Genomic DNA, 20,653 nt, shown 5'->3' on the forward strand with positions numbered 1-20,653 from the left:
AAAAAATATGAATCCTACTTTTATACTCCCTCTGTCCCAACATTTCTTTTTGGCATGAAATTTTAAAAAGTTCTGTTTAACGAGTTAAAAATAAAATATTAAAAGAGAATAAAGTAAGATAGAGGAGAGAAGGTAAAGTAAAAGAAATACTAAAGTATGTGCGATTAGATGTATTGTTTTTAGCTAAAAAGAGAAATGACTAAGTACTTGGGACAATCCAAAAAAAAATACGACTCAAGTAACTTGTGACGGATGAAGTAATAAAATATGAAGGAAATAAGTTAGTGTAATGTTTAGTTCATTATTAAAAATAGTAAAAATGTGTGACAAATATTGACCGATGAACTAAAAAAGAAAATTAATAACAAGTAGGTGCTTTGAAAGAGGCTGTGTACTTCAAATAGAGAGAAGCAACTTAATTTACAGCTTATTCATTCATAATTAAAAGCTTATGGAGGGATAAATTAAAGAAAAAGATTCAAAATCCCCTATATTGTCCCAAAGATGCTGCTGCTTTATCTACATAATACTACTAAAATGAATTTCAAGTTCTGGCTAGTTGATAAATTATCCCAAAGCCAGGGTATTTGGATGTGAATGGATTGGAAGCTGAGGACATTTTTCGAAAAACTTTTCAAAACTAACTATGGTTAAACGTAGAATCGAAGTTAGAGGAAACCCTCGACACCCCGGCCAGCCTGCACCTCTCTGTAGATTGAAAGGGCTTCCTCCATGACTTTGGCCTCGGAAAGTAGTGTAGCTCTCTTCTTCCGGGAAGGATGAGTAGCAAGATAATCTTGCAGCTTTGAAGAACCTCCCACTTGTTCCAACTTGTCGTACACCTGGGGAGCTACTCGAGGATCGTACCCTGCAGAAGCACTTAAAAGCACTCCGATGTAATCTGCTTCCAACTCCATCCTGTCAGATCATAACCAAATATTCCAAGATATATAAAAATTTTCAAAGGAAAGAAAATTAAGCAATGACAAGATTTGCAGAATGAAAAATGCAATCATGTGCAGGTACAAGGAAAACAGATTATCAATCAAACATGATTTTTCTTGCAACGAGCAAAGTGATCCAATCTCGGACAATTTCATATAAATCTTGCAGTAACACACAGATATTTGGTTAGTTCTCAAAACTTGAAATTGAAAGGTAAAAGATGTTAGCAGAATGAATGAAACTAATGTTACAACATCACTACTGAACCATCGATGATGCATTTTTCACTGCACAATTTAAATCTCAAGCAGCCGACATTATACCCTAAGTCGAAAAGGGAATCAAAATGTTCCTACATGAATCTATCTCTTGTCTGCAAACAGCTCCATTAATGGCAAATGCACAAATGAATCAATTTTTAGAGTTCTAATGATATGTGAGTTTCCATCTTCTGCGTTTCATGCAGGGAGAGTACAATAGTAGTATAGTGAAAGATCATTAGGTGAAAAGAGTTTTGCTGTAGATAGGAAGAAATGGCGCCACCAAAGAAAGCTTGCCAGCTATGAGTTCTCGACCACTTTAGCTACTCTGTTTTCGATCTAATGCTTGCTAAACTAGCTTCCAAGGTTTATGTTGAAGCATCTACAGGTTCTGTAATCAGGCTCAGCTGCTCTATTTTTCTATCTAATGCTTGCTAAACTAGCTTCCAAGGTTTATGTTGAAGCATCTACAGGTTCTGTAATCAGGCTCAGCTGCTCTGTTTTTCTGCTGCGAAGTCAATTGACATAAGAAACCTAACAGTGAGGGATTGTGATTTTGGCCGTGACTATGATAACTGTGATTATTATTTGTCCAATCGACACAGTGAACACGGTGGTCCTAGTTATACAGAGCTTCTACTACGATTGTTGGTAATTATCGCAGGTGGCAAAAAGCACAACCTAAAGAATCAGAGCAAGAGGTTTGATCCCAATTTTATTTTCTACATTCATTAATCAATAAACTGAGTTGAGAACGAATCAATGAAAAATAGGTTGATGAAGAGCTGAAGAAAGCTCTATAACCAACAGCGCAACTGATTCCTCCATTCCAATACCCAATAGCTCCACAGCAATTTAGCACGGTGGCACCACACGTAAAGAAGCCTATTACTACACATGAGGCCGGCTATAGGCCTAACAGATTGCAGAATCGAGCATACTTCTTACATAAAACTCACACAACAGAGATGGGCAATGTTGTATAAAAACACAATTTGGCAGATAGACTACATAGCTAATGAATCAATAGAGTAAACAAGAACATGAGCATCAAACACACACAAATTGATCATAGCAATGACTAAGTAACACACAATACCTCCTGGAAAAAGGAAGCCTTAGGAAGAGATTCGACATTGTGTTGACAACATCAGGCATGAAAAACTGGTAAAGAATCAACTGCAGGATTGTGAGCCACACGTTTTTTGAGATATTCTCCGCAGCATGCCTCGCAACAACGTGAGCAACCTGTTGAGCAAACAACACAAACAACCATATTCAATAAACCGAGTAAACAAAGAACCAAGCAACATAATGCACAAAGTCCAACCCTTTGGGTAAACAAACATCTTCAATAAACCAAGTAAACAAAGAACCAAGCCACAGAATGCATAAATTCGAAGCCCCACCCCACCTCATGCCCAATGATCGTTGCGATTTCAGCATCCGCTCGAAAATGATTGAGCAAACCAGTGAAGACAACAATCTTCCTACCAGGCAAAAAAAAAGCATCCACAGTAGGATCATTAACAAGGATAACCTCCCATTTGAATCCCTCCAAATGTTATGTTTGAGACTTTGCCCCAACTTCTTGACCCTTTTTCCTACTTTGCTGAACCCATCCATCATCAAGAATCTCATTCTCCTTACGCCACTTATCCTCAGCAATCCACTTCTCCTCAAATTCTCCCACTGCCTCCTCCGGTTTGCGAGCATTCTGAGGAGGCTCCAGGCTTTCAGATGAGTAGCCAATGTCAGTCCAGACCTGCTCCTTCCTCAGCCCCTTCTGCACAGCCTCGACTATGTCCTGAGCTATCTTATGAAGCCTATTACTCTCGGGGTGAAGAGGGGGCACGATTTTCCCCTTGTATTCTGATTTAATAGTCTTGAAATTGGACTCGCCTAATTGTTTCTCGAGAGAACTCCAGAGAAGCACGAAATGGGTTCTCTTCGTGTAGGGCACGGTCTCCAAATTCCCAAAATAGACAGTGATTACAACACCAGAACCTACCAAAACCATCGAGAATAGAATTCTCGGATTCTGACTCCACCGTTTGTATCCCCTGGGTTTGAAATGGTGGACTTTGTTTCGGTCCACAAGGTAGAACCTCTTTGCCCCATCAAGCAAAGGGCTTTTCCGTTGGTTCTGTGCAAGTGAGTGCCTCAAACTCAAAATTCTTGGCGCGGATCTGGAAGAGAGAGAAGTGGATTCGTGGAGGGGGGATTCTGGGTGCGGAGGGATTGGAATTGTGGCGACGAAAAGCATCGGAAATGAATCTTGTCGATCTTCTGTACCATCCCATTGCGTCGAATTTGCTTGAAATTGGGGTTCTTGAGGTAAGATTGTAGTAATGTGTAGAAACAGGAATGGAGGGAGAGAAGAAAAGGGCAACAAGAGATTGTAGGAGTGCTGAAAATCTTGAAGACTCGAGAGGATGATCGAAGCTTCGGCGCACAGTCTTCACGAGCCCAATTATTTCATGCAAGCTTTTTTTAAGCCATTGGGTTTATTTCTCTTTTTGTTCATTAATTTTGACAAATTAATATACTCCTTTCGCATTTCCATATAAAAGGAAGACTTTATACAATCGATAATGAATGTTGTTGTGAATTGTGAGTGTTAAAACTTAAAAGAGAGGAATTAGTAGTAGTAAGAGTGTCCACAATGGTGGCCCTTGAAGGCCATCAAAGTTGGTCCGGCCATCAAATGTGGCTCTCTTATGGCCATCCGCAATGGTAAAACTCAAAAAAAACAAGGGCCACGAAATGTGGCCCTCTCCAAAAAAATTAATTTGTTTGTTTTTTTTTTGATGATATTTTTTAATTTAACTATGATAAATTTTATTAGACTAATAATTTGGAAAATAAACATAATTTAATAAAGTTGCGAATTAAAGACAAATTTTCGCCGTATTATAGATTGGTGTCGTTCATCGTTGGAATCCATATTTCCACAATTTAATTAAAATAGATTGGAAATATTGGAAGGAGTGGTGTTTGAATTGGGGTAGAAAAATGGAGGAAAAATGGTGTGTATTTAATAAAAAAAAAGAAGCAAAAAAATAAAAATAAAAAATCGGTGGTTGGGCCACGAAACGCGGCCGCTGCAGTGGTGAGCCGCGGAACACACGGCTCAGCCGCGTGAAGGCCGCGGCTCCCTCTCGGCTCTCGGTCCTCAGCCACCGTTTGTGGCTCTCTGCAGTGGGGGCCGTGCACCCGAGCCACGGGCCGCGGCTCTCCCACTGTGGACACTCTAAGAAAGGACCCACTACAATAGAATAAATATATTGTGATTAAATAGTTGAGTAAAGGCCAAAATTGGTCCTGAACATATGACTATTTTACGTGTTTGGTCCTAAACATTATCTTTTGGATTTGTTGGTCCTGCACATATTGAAATTTGATCATTTTGGTCCTCCATCAACATTTTCGTTAAAAACTACAGGTCAACTGGTTTAATCCTGATTTTGACCAAATTAAACTTTTCATTCTGATTTTTTACTCCCTAATTAATCCCCCAATTATTTTTATAAACATCCTAAACCCACCATCACCACCCCCGAACACGATCCACTCCAGCTTCTTCGCCGCCGCCGGTCGAGACTCCGACGACGACGAGTCAAACAAATTTCTCTCATTTTTGCCATCCTCTTCAATTGCTTGAATTGCTTCTTCCTTCTGCTTCAAGCGGTAGAAAAACCCACTCTTTATTTGGGAATTCATTTTTCGAAACCCCTAGCCCCAATTTTTTCAATTTTGTAAAACCGAGCGAAAGGGTATTTGAAATTGAAGGGGAAATTGGGAGGATAAGATTTTTCTGGTGGGAATTATCGATCGATAAATTGAGATTAAATTGAAACTGGGGGAAGAGGATGGGAGGGGAGGTGGCGTACCTCACTGTGGGGGGATAAGGAAGGGTGTGATGAGGGGAAAATAGCGGTGGCGGAGAGGAAGTATTCGGCATCGTCGGTGGGTTCGATTTTGTTCGATTTTGTTTAGCTAGCAAATTTGAGGTTCTCCCATTTTTGTTGGGTTTTTCTGTTACGATCACAAAACTTATGTGCCAGCTGGAGTGCCACGTCAGCTAATAAAAAAGAAACGAGAGAAGGCAAATTTGAGGAGTATAAAAAACAGAGGCCATCTTCTTCAACTGCATTCATGAAATTTGTGTGAGCTTGCGAGCTGTGGTCATCGCGAGAATCCGGTGATCCGGTGATTCTCCGTTGAATGTATCTTGTTCATCTTATCATTGTATCTCTTGTTTCCATTTACATTTGAAGTTTTCATTTGTGTAACACTCATCATCAATGCCGTTCCTATTCATTTGTTCTATCGATTTGTGTCTTTGATTTTGGGTTAAGTTGCATCAAATCATGGAGGCCGCATTGAGAAAGATATAACTAATGTCTTAAAGATATAACTAATGTCTTAAAGAGAACAAAAACACAGCTATACAAGAACGAAAAAAAACATGGTATACAACCAGCTGTACAGCTGTACACCCAGCTGGTTGAGTACATGTGCAGCCAACTCCCTCGTGGGCAAGAGAACAAGAACACTTGGTGCCTTTCCATATCCAGTCTTCCTCGATTCTTTAGCAGGACCATTTGTCAATGATTCTAATATAGGCAGCACAAAGGCCAACGTTTTCCCCTGATAGAGATTTCAAAGTCAAATTAGATATGTAAAATGAAGCAGTTGGCCCAACAGAAGGCAGAAAAGTAAAAAAGAGTTGCACCATAACCAAATGGCTGGTTAGAAGCCAACAATCTGAAATGTGGTTACAATTACAACAACTTAACATAGCTACCATACATCTGTGACAGCAGTAACTAGTATATTTTGGCAATAACTTTGGACTATTGTGTCATTGTTGTGCTACAAAAGTTAAAAACTTTGGCACAATAGTAACTGGAAAGAGTATATGAAATTCCATCTAAACGTGAATAGAGCTAAATCGATACTTCATCTTATTAAAAAGGCCTTGGTGCCAAATTGGAAGACATAAATTTTGCTGAAGAGATTATCTAACAACCTACATTGCCATGGTTCAGATAAATGATCTATACCTAAGGTAAAATTCAGGAAAAGCATTAGCACAATAATAACAAAAATAGTACTACTACATTAATTAAAGGGGGGAAAGGTCGAGAACCCCAACCTGACCAGTGCGGGCCCTTCCAACCAAATCGGAACCACCGAGAATGGTATCAAATGTCATTGCCTGAATATGGAACAGCGCCTCAATTCCTTTGGCCTTCAAAGCCTCCCTAAGCGGCGCCGAAATTCGGAAATTGGATACAGCATTAGGATTCTCCTCTTTTTCGTCATCCTCCATAAATTTCATCTTCTTCTTCTTCTTCATCTCGGAGGTGTTTTCACTCCTCCCTTCCTCATTGTCGTCGATTTCCAAAGCCTTCCGCTTCTTTTCCTTTTTACTAATTTTGACAGGGCTGTCGGAATTAGAATCGTCGAGGTCAGTCAATTTGGCCTTTTTGCTCGACTTCTTTTCCTTTTTGAGCTTTTTCTCAGCTGAATTGTTTTCCTCCACCTCCATCCCCGCAACTCCGGAGTTCTTCGTGATCTTCTTATCGGCGGATTGAGCTTCCGCGATAGCAACGGAAGGCATCTCGATGAATTGAATTGATATATAATGAGTATATGTAGTGATTAGGAAAATGTGAGGCTTTGTGCTGTTTTGCTCTGCTGCCGCAACACGAGTTGAAGGCAGTTGGATGCAGGGAACAGCGGAGTGGAGAGAGGGATGCAGCAGATAGGATATCGAATTTTGATCAACGATTTAATTTGCATTACCAATTTAAATGTCGGCCGTCGGATTTTGGGCAATAAATTAGTGGTTTACAGGTCTCCCGTTAACTAAACTAGTATCATCACCCGTGCTATACACGGGACTTATGATTTTCACTTGCTGAATACAAATTTGAAATAATTAAATATAAATAAAATATAATATTATTATATACACTTCACAAAAAAAATGTACTTCTCTTATCCCATTCTTAATGAAACATTTCCTATTCGGCACGAGATTATATACATTTTTATTTTGTGAATTAATAGCGGAGAAGGAATAATGTAACATAGAGGATAAAGTGAAGATATTGATATTGCATTAACTTGAGTAAGAGATCAAAAAAGGAAAATGTGTTGCTTACAGTATTAGGACAGAGGGAGTTCATATATTAAAACTTTAGTATAGAACTAAAAAAATGTTTCAATAATTTAAAAACAAAAAAATGCTAATTATAATATTTTTAAATTTCAAATAAAAACATAAAAATCCACTTTAACAATATGTATACTTAATACAAAAAAATCAGTAATATAAAATACTTTCAATATTATGACCACCCAAGAGGCCAAGACTTCTCCCTAATAAAACGATAATACACTTCATGATATAAAATGGAAAGAAATAACCAAGTATTCCATCCATGCTCTCTCCTACTTTCCTCTCATTTCTCTCTCTTATTTTATTCCATCAGCATAAACAACTTAGTGATTTTCAATGAACAGGAAGAATAAGCACTGTACCTTCTTCTTGGCTGCCTGAAACAGGGATCTTACGCGGCGAGCACCAACAACCACAAACCTATCATGGGAAAAAGATTGGTAAATTTTCTACCCAAGTATGGGGATATCTGATATTGAAAATTCTTAACATCTTGGACATACAAAATCCATATCACTGCTAGCCAATTAGAAACTGAAAATATTAAAAAGTTGCTTAGATCATTAGCCTTGAGGCTATAAAGATGAATCTGCACAAGATAATATAGTACTATTAATCATTATGTTATCGTGAGAGAGAAAATAAACGCCACTGCTTTCACAAGTCCTGACATTTCTTCAAACTCAGAGCCTGCTCGGTAAAAGAAACGTACCCCGGCCTCTCCAGCTATAGCCTTCAAGTTACAGGAAACATAATAATTAGAAAAGAATAATATCAGTCATACGCAGAGGCCTTCACTGGGAGGGTACCTTTTGTTGCTTGGTAGCAGGACGATTCGAAGAGTAAACAGACATTTCATCACGATATAGACCTTGGCAAGTAGAGTTTTCCCAGTTCCAGGAGATCCGGTCAGAAGAATTCCCTGAAATTCAAAGGCCTCTTAAAGGACAGAGCGATGAATGTGAGATTGAAGAGATTTTTTTTTTCAAATGACAAACCTTAGGTAATTTCCCTCCTAAACGAGTGAACTTTGAAGGATTTCTTAGATACTCCACAACTTCCTCGAGCTCTTCTTTAGCATCATCACATCCTTTAACGTCTTTAAATGTCTTAACATTTTGCCACAGTACTTTTTAAAAGTTATAATGTGCTTTATATCAAATAAAAAGCAGTTTTACACTTGTCAAATAAACCATTCAGCTAACCAACTAAAGTAAAAACGCGAGCTTCAATGCAATATTTTATCAAACAAACAATTCACTTATGATAATATGCTACGAAAAAATTGAATAGCCGGAGCCACATGAATGTAATTAATCCAGAAAGACTTACATTTTCTGGCATTATTTCTTTATTCAAATCTTTTGGGGCATAAGAGGAACTAGAACCGACTCCAGGAGTTCCTATCCCACCTAAGCCGCCAATATACTTCTGAAGTGCAGCTGCACCCATTATCCTTAATAAACACAAATATATCAATGTCTGAGGAATAAGAGTAAGACAAATATCTAAGTTCTACACTTTATCATATCGACCTTTTCATTCAACAAAGTGAACCAGAAACAAGCAATGACATCAAAAGACATCAATTCGAATTTCGTATTGAAGTGCAAGTAAAGTTCATACCAGACAAGACCAACAGCAACAGTGAACACAATAGTTGATATAACTTCTTGTGCAAAACGGGATGATCTGCTTGACATTTTCGGGTCCACCTGCAGTTCAAAAGAAGGTGTTAATAGTTTTTAAAAAAAAGTTGCATAGTTGTAATATGAAAGTATAGAATATTCAACATTCTATGATTCTAATAACTGATCCCTGCATTTTTGGAAGGTCTCCTTCTGACGTGTAACGGCTGTTTGTCGGACACCCCAGGGTTAGCGAAAGGCTCAACCTCATTCTCTGATGCTCGCTGTTTTAGCTCTTGCAACTATGCAAAATATTCAATAGTTAGTCCAAGACACTAGAATTGTGAGCAAAAAAACAATGTTTCAAGGGACATTCTACAAACTACGAAGAATTGTGTTTGTTTAGCCACAATGTAACTTCAAATAGTTCAGTAAACTTTTAAGATCATTTTTTGTCTGAAAAATACATTCCACAAACAAGATAATAAATTGGCACATGCTTTCCCCATAAAAACCCAACATCAATCAACATTAATTGTTCTTGTCTCCTGATCCTACTGTATCTTGGCATTCTCCCAAATTAACATTAAAACATCCATGTGGAGAAGAATATGAGATTGTTTCCTAATTCAAACTATTGAGAAAGGAACTAGCAATGACGAAAACTATAATGGCCACTCTAAACAACTTACTTCATGATATATCATGTGCTAAAAAGTTAAAGACGCGTACCAGAAACGGAAGACTAGAAGGTTTTCCAGATTGCTCATTGGGCAAGTACTCAGCAATGGCATCAGTGGAAACTAGTGCTCGGAGATACTCTGCTACTCCTCTGCTGTCTACCGCATGCGCCCTCTCTTCAAAAGAGCGCTCTGTTTAGTATTTCACAGCTGTTAGTATATCTATATAATAAACAATTTAGGCAACCTGTGCTTATTGAGCTCCACCAAAAGAGCGCTCTGTTTAGCAGCATCCTTGGGATTGGAATCAACCTCTGCAATCAACCTCTCCAACCGCTTCTCCTGCCTCCAAAACGGCCACCAGCTGAACCAATCCGAATACAGAAGCTTCTCGAACCCCTCTCTCAGCCTAGCGAATACCCCCACCAGAAACACCACAATCGGCACCCTTCTTTCATTCTTCACCGCTTCTCCGGAATTACTACCACTAGTCGATTCGGTTAAATCTTTGATGGTGTTTAGTATGTCATCCAAGTGTAATTGTTATGTTTGTATTAGATATTTTAAATTGTTCTATTCTAATCAATATTCGATTCTTTCTCTCTTTTAAATTTACATTTAATTAATTGAAATATTTTTTATTTATCTAATAAAATGCTAGTATTACACATTTTTTTTATTTTTCGAAGATTACGCAATGATATTGATCATTTGATCTTATTTCCATTGATTTACTGAGAATGTATAATTTGTACGCGGCAACTATAAGGCCCGTGCATACTAGTTTATGAGTAAATATGTCACTTTGTCATTTTTTATCATTTTGACTTATGTGTAACACTATTGGGGCCTAACTTGCACCCTATCAATTCACTCTCTCCGGTTGTTGTACCCTTTTCTTTTAGTATCGTGTCGCGGTCTCCGCCTCTTCCATCGCCCAATATTTGCTCCTCCTCTTTATCATCGCCCCTTTAACCACTGTATTATAGTCGTTTACCCAATTTTAGATCGTTGCCCCGTGTCCTCATGCCTCTTGCACCACCTCCTCGTCCTTCGTATTGGATCACGAACATTGTAGCAACCCGCTTAGGAGTGGGGGTAATTACACCGTGCACACAAAATGTTTCAAATTAGTACAAAAAGTTTAAAATTAACAAATATCATACAAAAAGTTTAATTAGTGTTCAAAATTAAGTAGATTCCGTCTAAATTATTGACACCGTTACCTTTTCTTCTCAACACTTCACCCACCATATATGCAGATTCTCTAATGCCACTGCCCCCAACCATCTCAAGCAAATCCAAGATCATTTCCTCCGTAACTCCCACTGCCATCACCATCTTCTCCAACTCTTCCTCTATTCCCTCCCATTCTCTTCCTACACCCTCTCCTTCATCCTGGAAATCATAATGGATAATCATACAATCAAAATGACGAATTGGGTGGATAATCGAAATGAACGGTCAAATCTATAGTCATATAGGATCATCACACGATACTAAACTGCAAAATTGTGCGCAGAAAAAGAACCAAATTTCAACTCACAATGATCAAATGAGGAAGAAGTTCATCTAGAATACATTTAGAGGTTCATCACAATGATCCCAGCCGTGGCTTTGGAGTCAATCTCTGATAAGTCGTATTCTAGGTCTTGTTTATTGGTCAGTATAACGTGCATATACCAGAACAACCTTCTGCACGCTGAGAGTGGCCGAAGCGAAGCAGACGTGAAGGCCCTGTCAATTGGCCAATACAACACGGAGGGCTAGCCTAAGTTCACAAAGTGGGAGGAGTATCTAGCCCTCGCGGATTGTCCGGAATTCAAGACCATCTGCGCGCAAGAGGTAAGTGGAGCTCCTGGGCCGAAGCGTACAAGATACAACCTTGTCGGGGACTACAGCAGCGGCAGCGGCTCGCATTCGTACGAGCAGAACGACGAGCAAGTCGAAGAGCCCGGCCCTACACACACTAGGAGAGGACGGCCCCCGGGACAACAAGCATCTATCCTTAGCGCCAGAGAAGCTAGAAATGCCTCGCGCGTATCGTCCGCCACGTCTGGATCGCGTTTCCAGCAGCCCGCCCCAAGTGCACAGCCCGTGGTTACTGGTTCCAACGAGGTCTTAGGGAGAACATAGATGCGCAATTGATGCAACAACTGTAGGACGTCTGCAGCAAATACGTAGCTGAGTCTGACCCGTTCCTCAAGAATATATACTTGAAGCTCATAACTCGGCTACAGCGTCGTCTAGGGTTGGCATCGATGCTCTTGGGGCCGGCACCAACGAGGGAGGCGGAGAAGAAGACGAAGAAGCCGACTCCGACACCGAGTAGACGGTGGAGGAGTTTTTATTTGTATTTATGTTTTATTTGTATTTTATTTTAAATATTCGTTGTATAATTTTACCCCCTTCAATACAACGAATATTCGGCCCCAATTTAATCGGGTTTCTAATTATTTGCACTAGATTAATTGAAATTATTAAAATACAATATTAAATTTAAAATTTATTATAAAATTTGGGACTATTGGAGGTGTCCACCATAGTGGCGGAAATAAAATTTTGGGGCTATAGACAAAATATTTGGAGCTATGGACAACTTTTGGGGCGCTATTATAGTGGACACTCTAACACTCCCTATCCGGCTAGCGACTAACCGGATAGAGAATGTCACAATTTAAGTACTATATGACATAAAAGATTTAATATACCATTTTCAGTAGTAAAAATTTTAAAAAAAATAACATAAAACATAATATCATTGAACAACAACTACAGAAGCATATGCAGGCATTATTTACAAACATAGCAAAAGTTAATACTCAGTTTCTCCCAACATGCCACGTCTACAAAAGATATGATCCATGACAAAAGCTTGTGATCAACGACCAAATATGGATTTGATGAAGAAGCAAAAGAAATATCCACAACGATCTTAAATCATCTCACCTGTAGCACATTAATAATTTAATCAAAACTCTATCAATAAAATGTATACAAAAAATATTTAATTAAACTCACGACCTTCTTACTAATATCTTCCACAACTTCACATAAAATTTACTCGACCACATAAGGTTCCACATCAACACATAAACACATATAGGATAATTTGGTTGCATGAAATAGCCAAATTAAGACATCACAACAACAATAGCAAAGATTCTGCATTCACAACACGGTTAGTGTGTGAAAGTCGCAAGGATTAACTGTGTGTGCTTTTGTGCTAGGTCAAGCTTCTAAAATCCAGAGAATCCGCTAGATCACGAGGTCTAGGAACTCAGAGGATCCTGGAAGTCTCAGTCGTTGGACACACAATCCTCCCGTTCAAAACCCTCAACCTCTTACACTATGAATTAGTATAGGGAAGTAGGGATCGATCCCACGAAGATAGATGCGTAAGAAGGCATTTAAGAGACTCTGGAAAAGGGGTTGACTGCTGCCACCCAATTTTGGGTTGAGAAAATTACTGTGGAATGAAAACTAGCTGACTCAGGACCTAGGAAACAAAAAATTTCATGCAAACATAGAGCGGCATCATGACTTCAACATCTCAAATAACTTCCTGGGCCTAGTGAAACTACTACCTAAACTAACAAAACAGAGATCGAGCATGCAGTGTGGACCATTTCCCAAAACGGTAAAGTACGGATGAAAAACTGCAAATAACCAACTATGAATTTAGCCAACAACGAACTGCATTTCGTCACCCGATTCAAACACGAACATTGAGAAAACAGAGTAATAACCCAGATTCAAACAGAACACATCAATTCGGACGTCGGAAACTGGCGATCAACCGGAACCCGAATAGATCTAAATCTACTAGACGAAGCAAACAGAAACACAGAAACAAGATTCCGAATTCATGCACAGTCAACCAACTCTGCTTCAGATCCACACTTCGGACGCTTAATTCACTCCAGATCCAAGCAATCCGAACCCAACTCCGATCAAAAACAACTCCATAAACTCTGATTTAACAAATACACTCCGATCAACAACAAACAAACCACAATTCAACTCTGATTCCCCAGATCAAGTGCAAAAAGCATCCATTAAAGTAAACAACTCCAAACTTAGAATCAAACAACATCAAAATTCAGAGTCAACACCATCAGAACTCGGAATCAACACCATCATGACAGAAAACATAAATTTCATAGATAGAATAGCAAAGTTTAGCAAAATAACTAACAGCTGAGCTTCGAACAACGAAGTCTTGGTAGAAATCCGAACAGAAAACTAAACGAAAGCAAGTAAATTGTTTCTTCGCCCTACATGAGGACGGTGGTACACGATAACCAACTGAATTTCCCGATCACCCCAAGTGTGTGTAGAAGTGTGTGAAAGTGAGTCGAAAGCAAAATGTGTAGTGAGTGATGATCATGAACGTTGCGTGCTCTCTCTTTTATAGGTGTGAAGGCGATCTTCTAGAAGCTTTCTATTGAATTCACCATTCTGCCCTCCAACTTCTGATTTCCTCCGTCTGGTCATTTTCTTCATTTTTGCTCGCCAATTCCCTTCGTCAGGCTATTATCTTCCTTTCTTCTTGGGCCTGGCGATTTCTTCTACACACCTGGCTTAAAACACGTGTTAGACCCCATAAATTGTTGATTTTGACCACATAACCAATACATGAAATTAAGTGTGTTTCGTACGACTACATGGGTACATAGACAATCCACTAATCTCCATGTGTCATGTGATGGGCAATAGCCACTGATAGAGTACAAAGCTCTACCTAGGCAGTGTGGCAAATCCCATCGTCAAAGCCAATAGCCCCTGATACACTGTATCTTGGCAGTGTGGCACGAATCTCCGTAGCCAGTAGCCCCTGATAGAGTCTAACTCTACCTAGGCAACGTGGCGCATCATATATCACAACCGCCAATAGCCCCTGATAGAGTAAAATACTCTACCATAAAATCACCATGGCCAATAGCCCCTGATAGAGAGGATAACTCTAACGTGGCATGGCACAACCCAAATCATCATGGCCAATAGCCCCTAATAGAACGGATAACTCTATCCAGGCAATGAGGCACAACCCAAACCAAGGCAATGGACATAAACACTTATAACCAAGTACCACTAATTCCTTATATTTCCTTATTCCAGTCTAGACGTTCCATGTTACAAATTAAATCACAATTCACTACATATCAAACCCCACATAGTCAAATAAAACACTTCACACAATTTTCCTCTTTAATGTTGATCATGTTACCTTAATAAAGCTCGATGCTCACTGGGCCCGTTCCTTCTTGTTATCCAACTTGTTCGGGCCAACTGCTCCTTCACCTTTTTATCACAAATACTACAATAATCAACTCCAAATGTGTAGGAAAACACGTGTGAAAATGTCAAAAGGCTAGGCCTTTGGCCTTTCATATGGTGTAACCTTCAAATGTTTATGAGGTGCCCTAATTGCAAGACCTTTCACTTGTTTTTCCTAGCCTATAAATAGGCTTGATCTTGAAGTAGAAAAATACACCAAGAAATCATCATCTTTTCTCTCAAGGTCTCTGCATCATAGTGTGCATCTTAGGAGCATTGTCTAGCTCGATTCTCGGAACTCCATCAAGTTCGCCGGTGCCTAGCGGGTTTGAGGTGCTTCTACACGCTAGGAGGAAGTCGTTTTATCTTTGGGGGCAATACGTCATTCCGTGAGCACTAGCCGGGGCGTAATTTGTCTTGCAGAAAGAGGGTTTTCCTCGACTCGACTTATAAATTTGGTTTGCTTTATTTCCATTGTAATTTTCATTCCTCTTTTTGTTGCAAGTTTCCTTTCGATTGTAATAGTTAGAGTACCGCCTGTACACGGCTTGGGAATTTCTTTCCTTTATTTCTGACAATCGCAAGACAAATTAGTGTACTCTTCTAAGACAGGGTTATATCAATCGAAGTTGGAGAAAACATGAGCTTCAAAGCTGGAATGAAGAAACGAGCCGTTGCAATGTTCATGGGCTACGAAGTGGTTAATTCCTTGAGATCCATTCTCTCGAGAATTGTGTTTATCGTTTATCATTTGACAAGCAAGACCAATTTAGACTTGGTAGTAGTAATTGGGATGCATGGGTTTTTTAATATACCAATGCGCATATGTTTCAATATAATTGTGTACTTATTGTTGGAGACAATATTGTGCAAATTATTTGAACGTGTTGTTATAAACAACAAAGATCACGAGATGGTTGCAATGGTCTCCGACGTGGACCATGGTAATAATCCAAATGAATGGTTTGTTGATACTGGTGCCACATGTCATGTGTGCTCCAAGAGAAGCGTTTTTTCTACTTACAAATCTGTTGAAGGTAGAAAAGTACGCATGGGAAACCAAGCCTCTTCTAAGGTGGTTGGTGTGGGTAATGTGTTCCTAAAATTAGGATCTGGAAAGGTTCTTACCCTCAAGGATGTGCTGCATGTCCCAGACATCCGAAATAATTTGGTGTCAGGCTCACTTCTAGTAAATCATGGATTTTCACTAGAATTTGAATTCGAAAAGGTTATATTGACCAAGAATGGAAAATTCATAGGTGAAGGTCACCTAGTGAATGGGCTTTTTGAGCTGAATGATACGGTCATTCACCGTGGAAAAGGAATAAGCAATAAGGAAGATGACACATCCTCTTATTTGCTTGAAGGCTCTGACTTATGGCATAATAGATTGGGACATGTAAATCTAAATGCTATAAAAAGATTAGTAAATCTTAGTTTACTAAAAGTAGATAAGTTTAACTCACAAGAAAGATGTGAAGTGTGTGTTGAAGCCAAAATGGCTAAACTGTCGTTCCATTCGGTAGAGCGAAGCACAAAACCTCTTGAATTGATCCATACAGACGTATATGATTTGAAATTTGTGCAAACAAGAGGTGGTAAAAAGTACTTCATCACATTTATAGATGATTGCACAAGGTATTGTTACCTTTACTTATTAAGAAGTAAAGATGAGGCAATTGAAGCGTTTAAAGACTTCAAAAATGAAGCCGAAAATCAACTTAATTGTCGAATTAAGTGTGTTCGAAGTGATAGAGGTGGTGAGTATGTAGCTCCGTTTGCAGAATTATGTCATGCAAGTGGTATAATTCACCAAACCACAGCTCCATATTCTCCTCAATCAAATGGTGTTGCTGAACGCAAAAATCGAACACTAAAAGAGATGATGAATGCCTTGTTGATTAATTCAGGATTACCCCAGAACATGTGGGGGGAGGCTGTGTTAACAGCGAATCATATCCTGAACAAAATTCCACTAAAAAATAGGGATGTGACTCCTTATGAGTTGTGGAAAGGGAAGAAACCTTCGTATTCATACCTCAAAGTGTGGGGGTGTTTAGCGAATGTAGAAGTACCACCTCCGAAACAAGTTGCAATAGGCCCTAAAACAGTCGATTGCATCTTTATTGGCCATGCACTTAATAGTAGTGCCTATTGTTTCCTAGTCCATAGATCAGTTGTGCCTGACGTGGCTGAAGGAACAACGATTGAGTCAAGGAATGCTATATTCTTTGAGAATGTTTACCCTTGCAAGAGGCAAGAGGATCGTTCTAGTGAAAGAATGATGGATGAATCCACTAGTTCTAATCCTCCAAAAAGGACGAGGTCAAGTCTTGAGGATGTTGAACCAAGACGTGGTAAAAGAGTTAAAGTTGCTAAAACATTTGGTCCCGACTTCATAACTTTTATGTTGGATGACGAACCAAAGTCATTGGCGGAAGCTCTGTCTGGCCCAGACGCAGCGTGGTGGCAAGAAGCTATCAATAGTGAAATTGAATCCATCATGAGAAATAACACTTGGGTGTTAGTAGACTTGCCTGAAGGCTGTAAGGCTTTAGGGTGCAAGTGGATTCTGAAAAGGAAATATAAGCCCGATGGTACTATAGATAAGTACAAAGCTCGCCTAGTTGTCCAAGGCTTTAAGCAGAAAGAAGGGCATGACTTTTTTTATACCTATTCACCTGTTACGAGAATCACTTCCATTCGGGTGCTTCTTGCGATTGCTGCTTTGCACAATCTCGATATTCACCAAATGGATGTGAAAACTGCGTTTCTGAATGGTGATCTGCAAGAAGAAATATATATGGAACAACCCGAAGGGTTTGTTGTGCCTGGGCAAGAGCGTAAAGTATGCAAACTGGTAAAGTCATTATATGGGTTGAAGCAAGCACCATTACAATGGCATTTAAAATTTGACAACGTGATGTTGGCAAATGGATTCACTATCAATGAGTGCGATAAGTGTGTTTACATTAAGAACACAGATAACGGTTTTGTTATTGTGTGTCTTTATGTAGATGATATGCTGATTACGGGCAACAATAGTGCCATTATCAACGAAACCAAATATATGTTGAAGAGAAATTTCGACATGAAAGATAAGGGTTTAGCTGATGTGATTCTCGGAATCAAAATTAAAAGGAATCATGAGGGAATTGCTCTGACACAATCTCATTATAATGAGAAAGTGCTAAAGAAATTTCACTCATTCGATTGTGAGCCAGCTAAGAATCCATTGGAACCCAACGTACATTTGAGTAAGCACACGGGTGAGCCTATAGCTCAAGAAGAATATGCAAAGATCATAGGGAGTTTGATGGTTATCACAAACTGCACCCGACCAGATCTTGCGTGTACGGTGAATAAGCTGAGCCGATTTACGAGCAACCCAAGCAAGGAACATTGGAAAGCTCTGCGTAGGGTTTTGAGATACTTGAAGTATACTCTTAACTTTGAGCTGCAGTACACAAGATATCCCCAAGTACCTGTGATGCAAATTGGATCTCTGATTCAAAAGACTCGTTCTCGACGAGTGGTTATGTGTTCACTGTGGGGGGTGGTGCTGTTTCGTGGAAGTCGATGAAACAAACGTGTATAGCTCGATCCATCATGGAATCTGAGTTTATCGCATTGGATAAAGCAGGGGAAGAAGCCGAGTGGCTCAGAAATTTCCTAGAATGTATTCCATGTTGGAAGAAGCCAGTGCCGACAGTAGTGATATACTGTGATAGCCAAGCAGCTATAGGGAGAGCACATAGTGGCTTATACAACGGTAAGTCTCGACATATTCGTCGGAGACATAATACCGTCAGACAATTGATCACAAGTGGTGTTATCACAGTTGATAACTTAGCGGATCCGTTAACGAAAGGTTTAAACCGTGATCAATTGCATAAATTGCTAAAAGGAATGGGACTGAAAACCACATCTTAAAAGATGATTATAGTGGTAACCCAACCATACGATTGGAGATCCCATGGGCTTGGTTCAATGGGAAAACGAAGCTATATGAATCTAGTTGTAACACTCGGAAGATTTTTAATCTTCGCCCATTCTTTAGAAAGCATTGAGTGTTGTAACCTGCATGTGGTAGGAGGCTAAGTTTTGACTTTTAATGATTCTTGGAAACCTCGAGGGGGTGGGTATTGCAGGATACCTGGAAAAGAATCACCTATGTAAGTGAAGAAGTGTTGGCCGCTTCAACATGTGAATCACTTATGAGTCCAAAGTGGTGTTCCATGGCCAGTAAAGGACACAAACGTGAGAACTGATGAGTTTGTAAATAATATTGTGTCAATATTATTGTCTCGGTATACACTAAGGAGGAATGGTTCAAGGCATCACGTCCACCAGACCGCCGGTATGCCCGATAGTATTGACTATGGAAAGTTCAAAGCCACAAGCTACTATTCCAAATGCAATATTGTTTCTCGAGAATTGAGCATAGAGTTTGCATGCATGCATTTGTGTATGGTGTTGGTTTGAGCTTGCAGCGCTCTAACCAATGTGGGGGATTGTAGGAAAACACGTGTGAAAATGTCAAAAGGCTAGGCCTTTGGCCTTTCATATGGTGTAACCTCCAAATGTTTATGAGGTGCCCTAATTGCAAGACCTTTCACTTGTTTTTCCTAGCCTATAAATAGGCTTGATCTTGAAGTAGAAAAATACACCAAGAAATCATCATCTTTTCTCTCAAGGTCTCTGCATCATAGTGTGCATCTTAGGAGCATTGTCTAGCTCGATTCTCGGAACTCCATCAAGTTCGCCGGTGCCTAGCGGGTTTGAGGTGCTTCTACACGCTAGGAGGAAGTCGTTTTATCTTTGGGGACAATACGTCATTCCGTGAGCACTAGCCGGGACGTAATTTGTCTTGCAGAAAGAAGGCTTTCCTCGACTTGACTTATAAATTTGGTTTGCTTTATTTCCATTGTAATTTTCATTCCTCTTTTTGTTGCAAGTTTCCTTTCAATTGTAATAGTTAGAGTACCGCCTGTACACGGCTTGAGAATTTCTTCCCTTTATTTCTGACAAAATGCACATACAATTTATTTAAATCAATTTTTAATTATCAAAATCAAGACAAAATTATTGAATATTCTATCTAGATTCAAAATATCCGGTTTAACCTTTTTTTAAAACACATTATGCGAGTATTTTAATATATATGTAGTTATATTTAAGTATGAATATACATAAGAGTGTAGTGTATGTGTGAGTAAATTAAGTGAGTCCCAATTGTAAACTCTTTTGCTAAAAATAAAGTTGTGATAGATATGTGTATATGCGTACATTACACATGTATATAGAGTAGTTATTCACATCCATGTATTCCAAAACAAACAATCTTTGTATGTACCTGTATTACTTAATCTCCTTGAGCATCTTCACTAATTTATTTCGATGATTCAAATGCTCTAATAGAAAATATGATATACATTATTGATGGGGTACGTACTAAACAAGCCTAATAGCAGTGACGGCCCATCAGCCCAAAGCCCAAGGAAGAGTATCAGTTCGGCATTACCAAAGAGTTCGGCCCCAGCCGCATTACCAAAGAGTTCGGCCCCAGCCTACAGCTCGGTAAAAGCCAACCAATCAGTTCGGCATTACCAAAGAGTTCGGCCCCAGCCTACAGCTCGGTAAAAGCCGACCAATCAAGCTCTACTC

General features: G+C 39.3%; 1 protein-coding gene and 1 pseudogene across 11 annotated transcripts; both read right to left on the reverse strand.

Annotated features, from left to right (window-relative positions):
* Nucleotides 1-373: 373 nt before the first annotated feature.
* On the reverse strand, nucleotides 374-3,681 carry LOC121769249 (annotated as a pseudogene).
* Nucleotides 3,682-5,566: 1,885 nt separating this feature from the next.
* Nucleotides 5,567-10,256, reverse strand: LOC121769358 (ATP-dependent zinc metalloprotease FTSH 9, chloroplastic/mitochondrial-like). 11 transcript variants are annotated; one of them, XR_006043538.1, is made up of 10 exons: nucleotides 9,954-10,256; nucleotides 9,759-9,883; nucleotides 9,221-9,328; nucleotides 9,025-9,113; nucleotides 8,731-8,854; nucleotides 8,397-8,507; nucleotides 8,208-8,320; nucleotides 8,111-8,131; nucleotides 7,902-7,987; nucleotides 7,467-7,818 (listed from the first exon to the last, which is right to left on the reverse strand). XR_006043538.1 is itself a non-coding variant. In XM_042166140.1 (9 exons), exons 1-8 carry the CDS (start codon nucleotides 9,997-9,999, stop codon nucleotides 8,125-8,127), a joined length of 723 nt encoding a protein of 240 aa, XP_042022074.1. In that variant the 5' UTR covers nucleotides 10,000-10,256; the 3' UTR covers nucleotides 7,467-7,987; nucleotides 8,111-8,124. The 11 variants fall into 11 exon arrangements, 5 of the variants coding, with proteins under 5 accessions (XP_042022075.1, XP_042022074.1, XP_042022073.1 ...); XR_006043537.1 differs by lacking the exon at nucleotides 7,902-7,987 and having other exon boundaries at nucleotides 8,070-8,131; XR_006043535.1 differs by having other exon boundaries at nucleotides 7,467-7,987; nucleotides 8,070-8,131.
* Between the last annotated feature and the right edge of the window lie 10,397 nt (nucleotides 10,257-20,653).

Source organism: Salvia splendens, chromosome 15 (genome assembly GCF_004379255.2).
Source record: "Salvia splendens isolate huo1 chromosome 15, SspV2, whole genome shotgun sequence".
Classification (NCBI taxonomy): domain Eukaryota; kingdom Viridiplantae; phylum Streptophyta; class Magnoliopsida; order Lamiales; family Lamiaceae; genus Salvia; species Salvia splendens.

Excerpts from the sequence above, each read along its gene's own strand:
- LOC121769358 (XM_042166140.1), bottom strand. The coding sequence starts at position 9,999 with ATGCTGCTAAACAGAGCGCTCTTTTGGTGGAGCTCAATAAGCACAG. Across the intron at positions 9,329-9,758 it reads CTTCTAGTCTTCCGTTTCTG|TTGCAAGAGCTAAAACAGCG; the intron begins GTACGCGTCTTT and ends TATTTTGCATAG. Across the intron at positions 9,114-9,220 it reads GAAGGAGACCTTCCAAAAAT|GTGGACCCGAAAATGTCAAG; the intron begins GCAGGGATCAGT and ends TTTGAACTGCAG.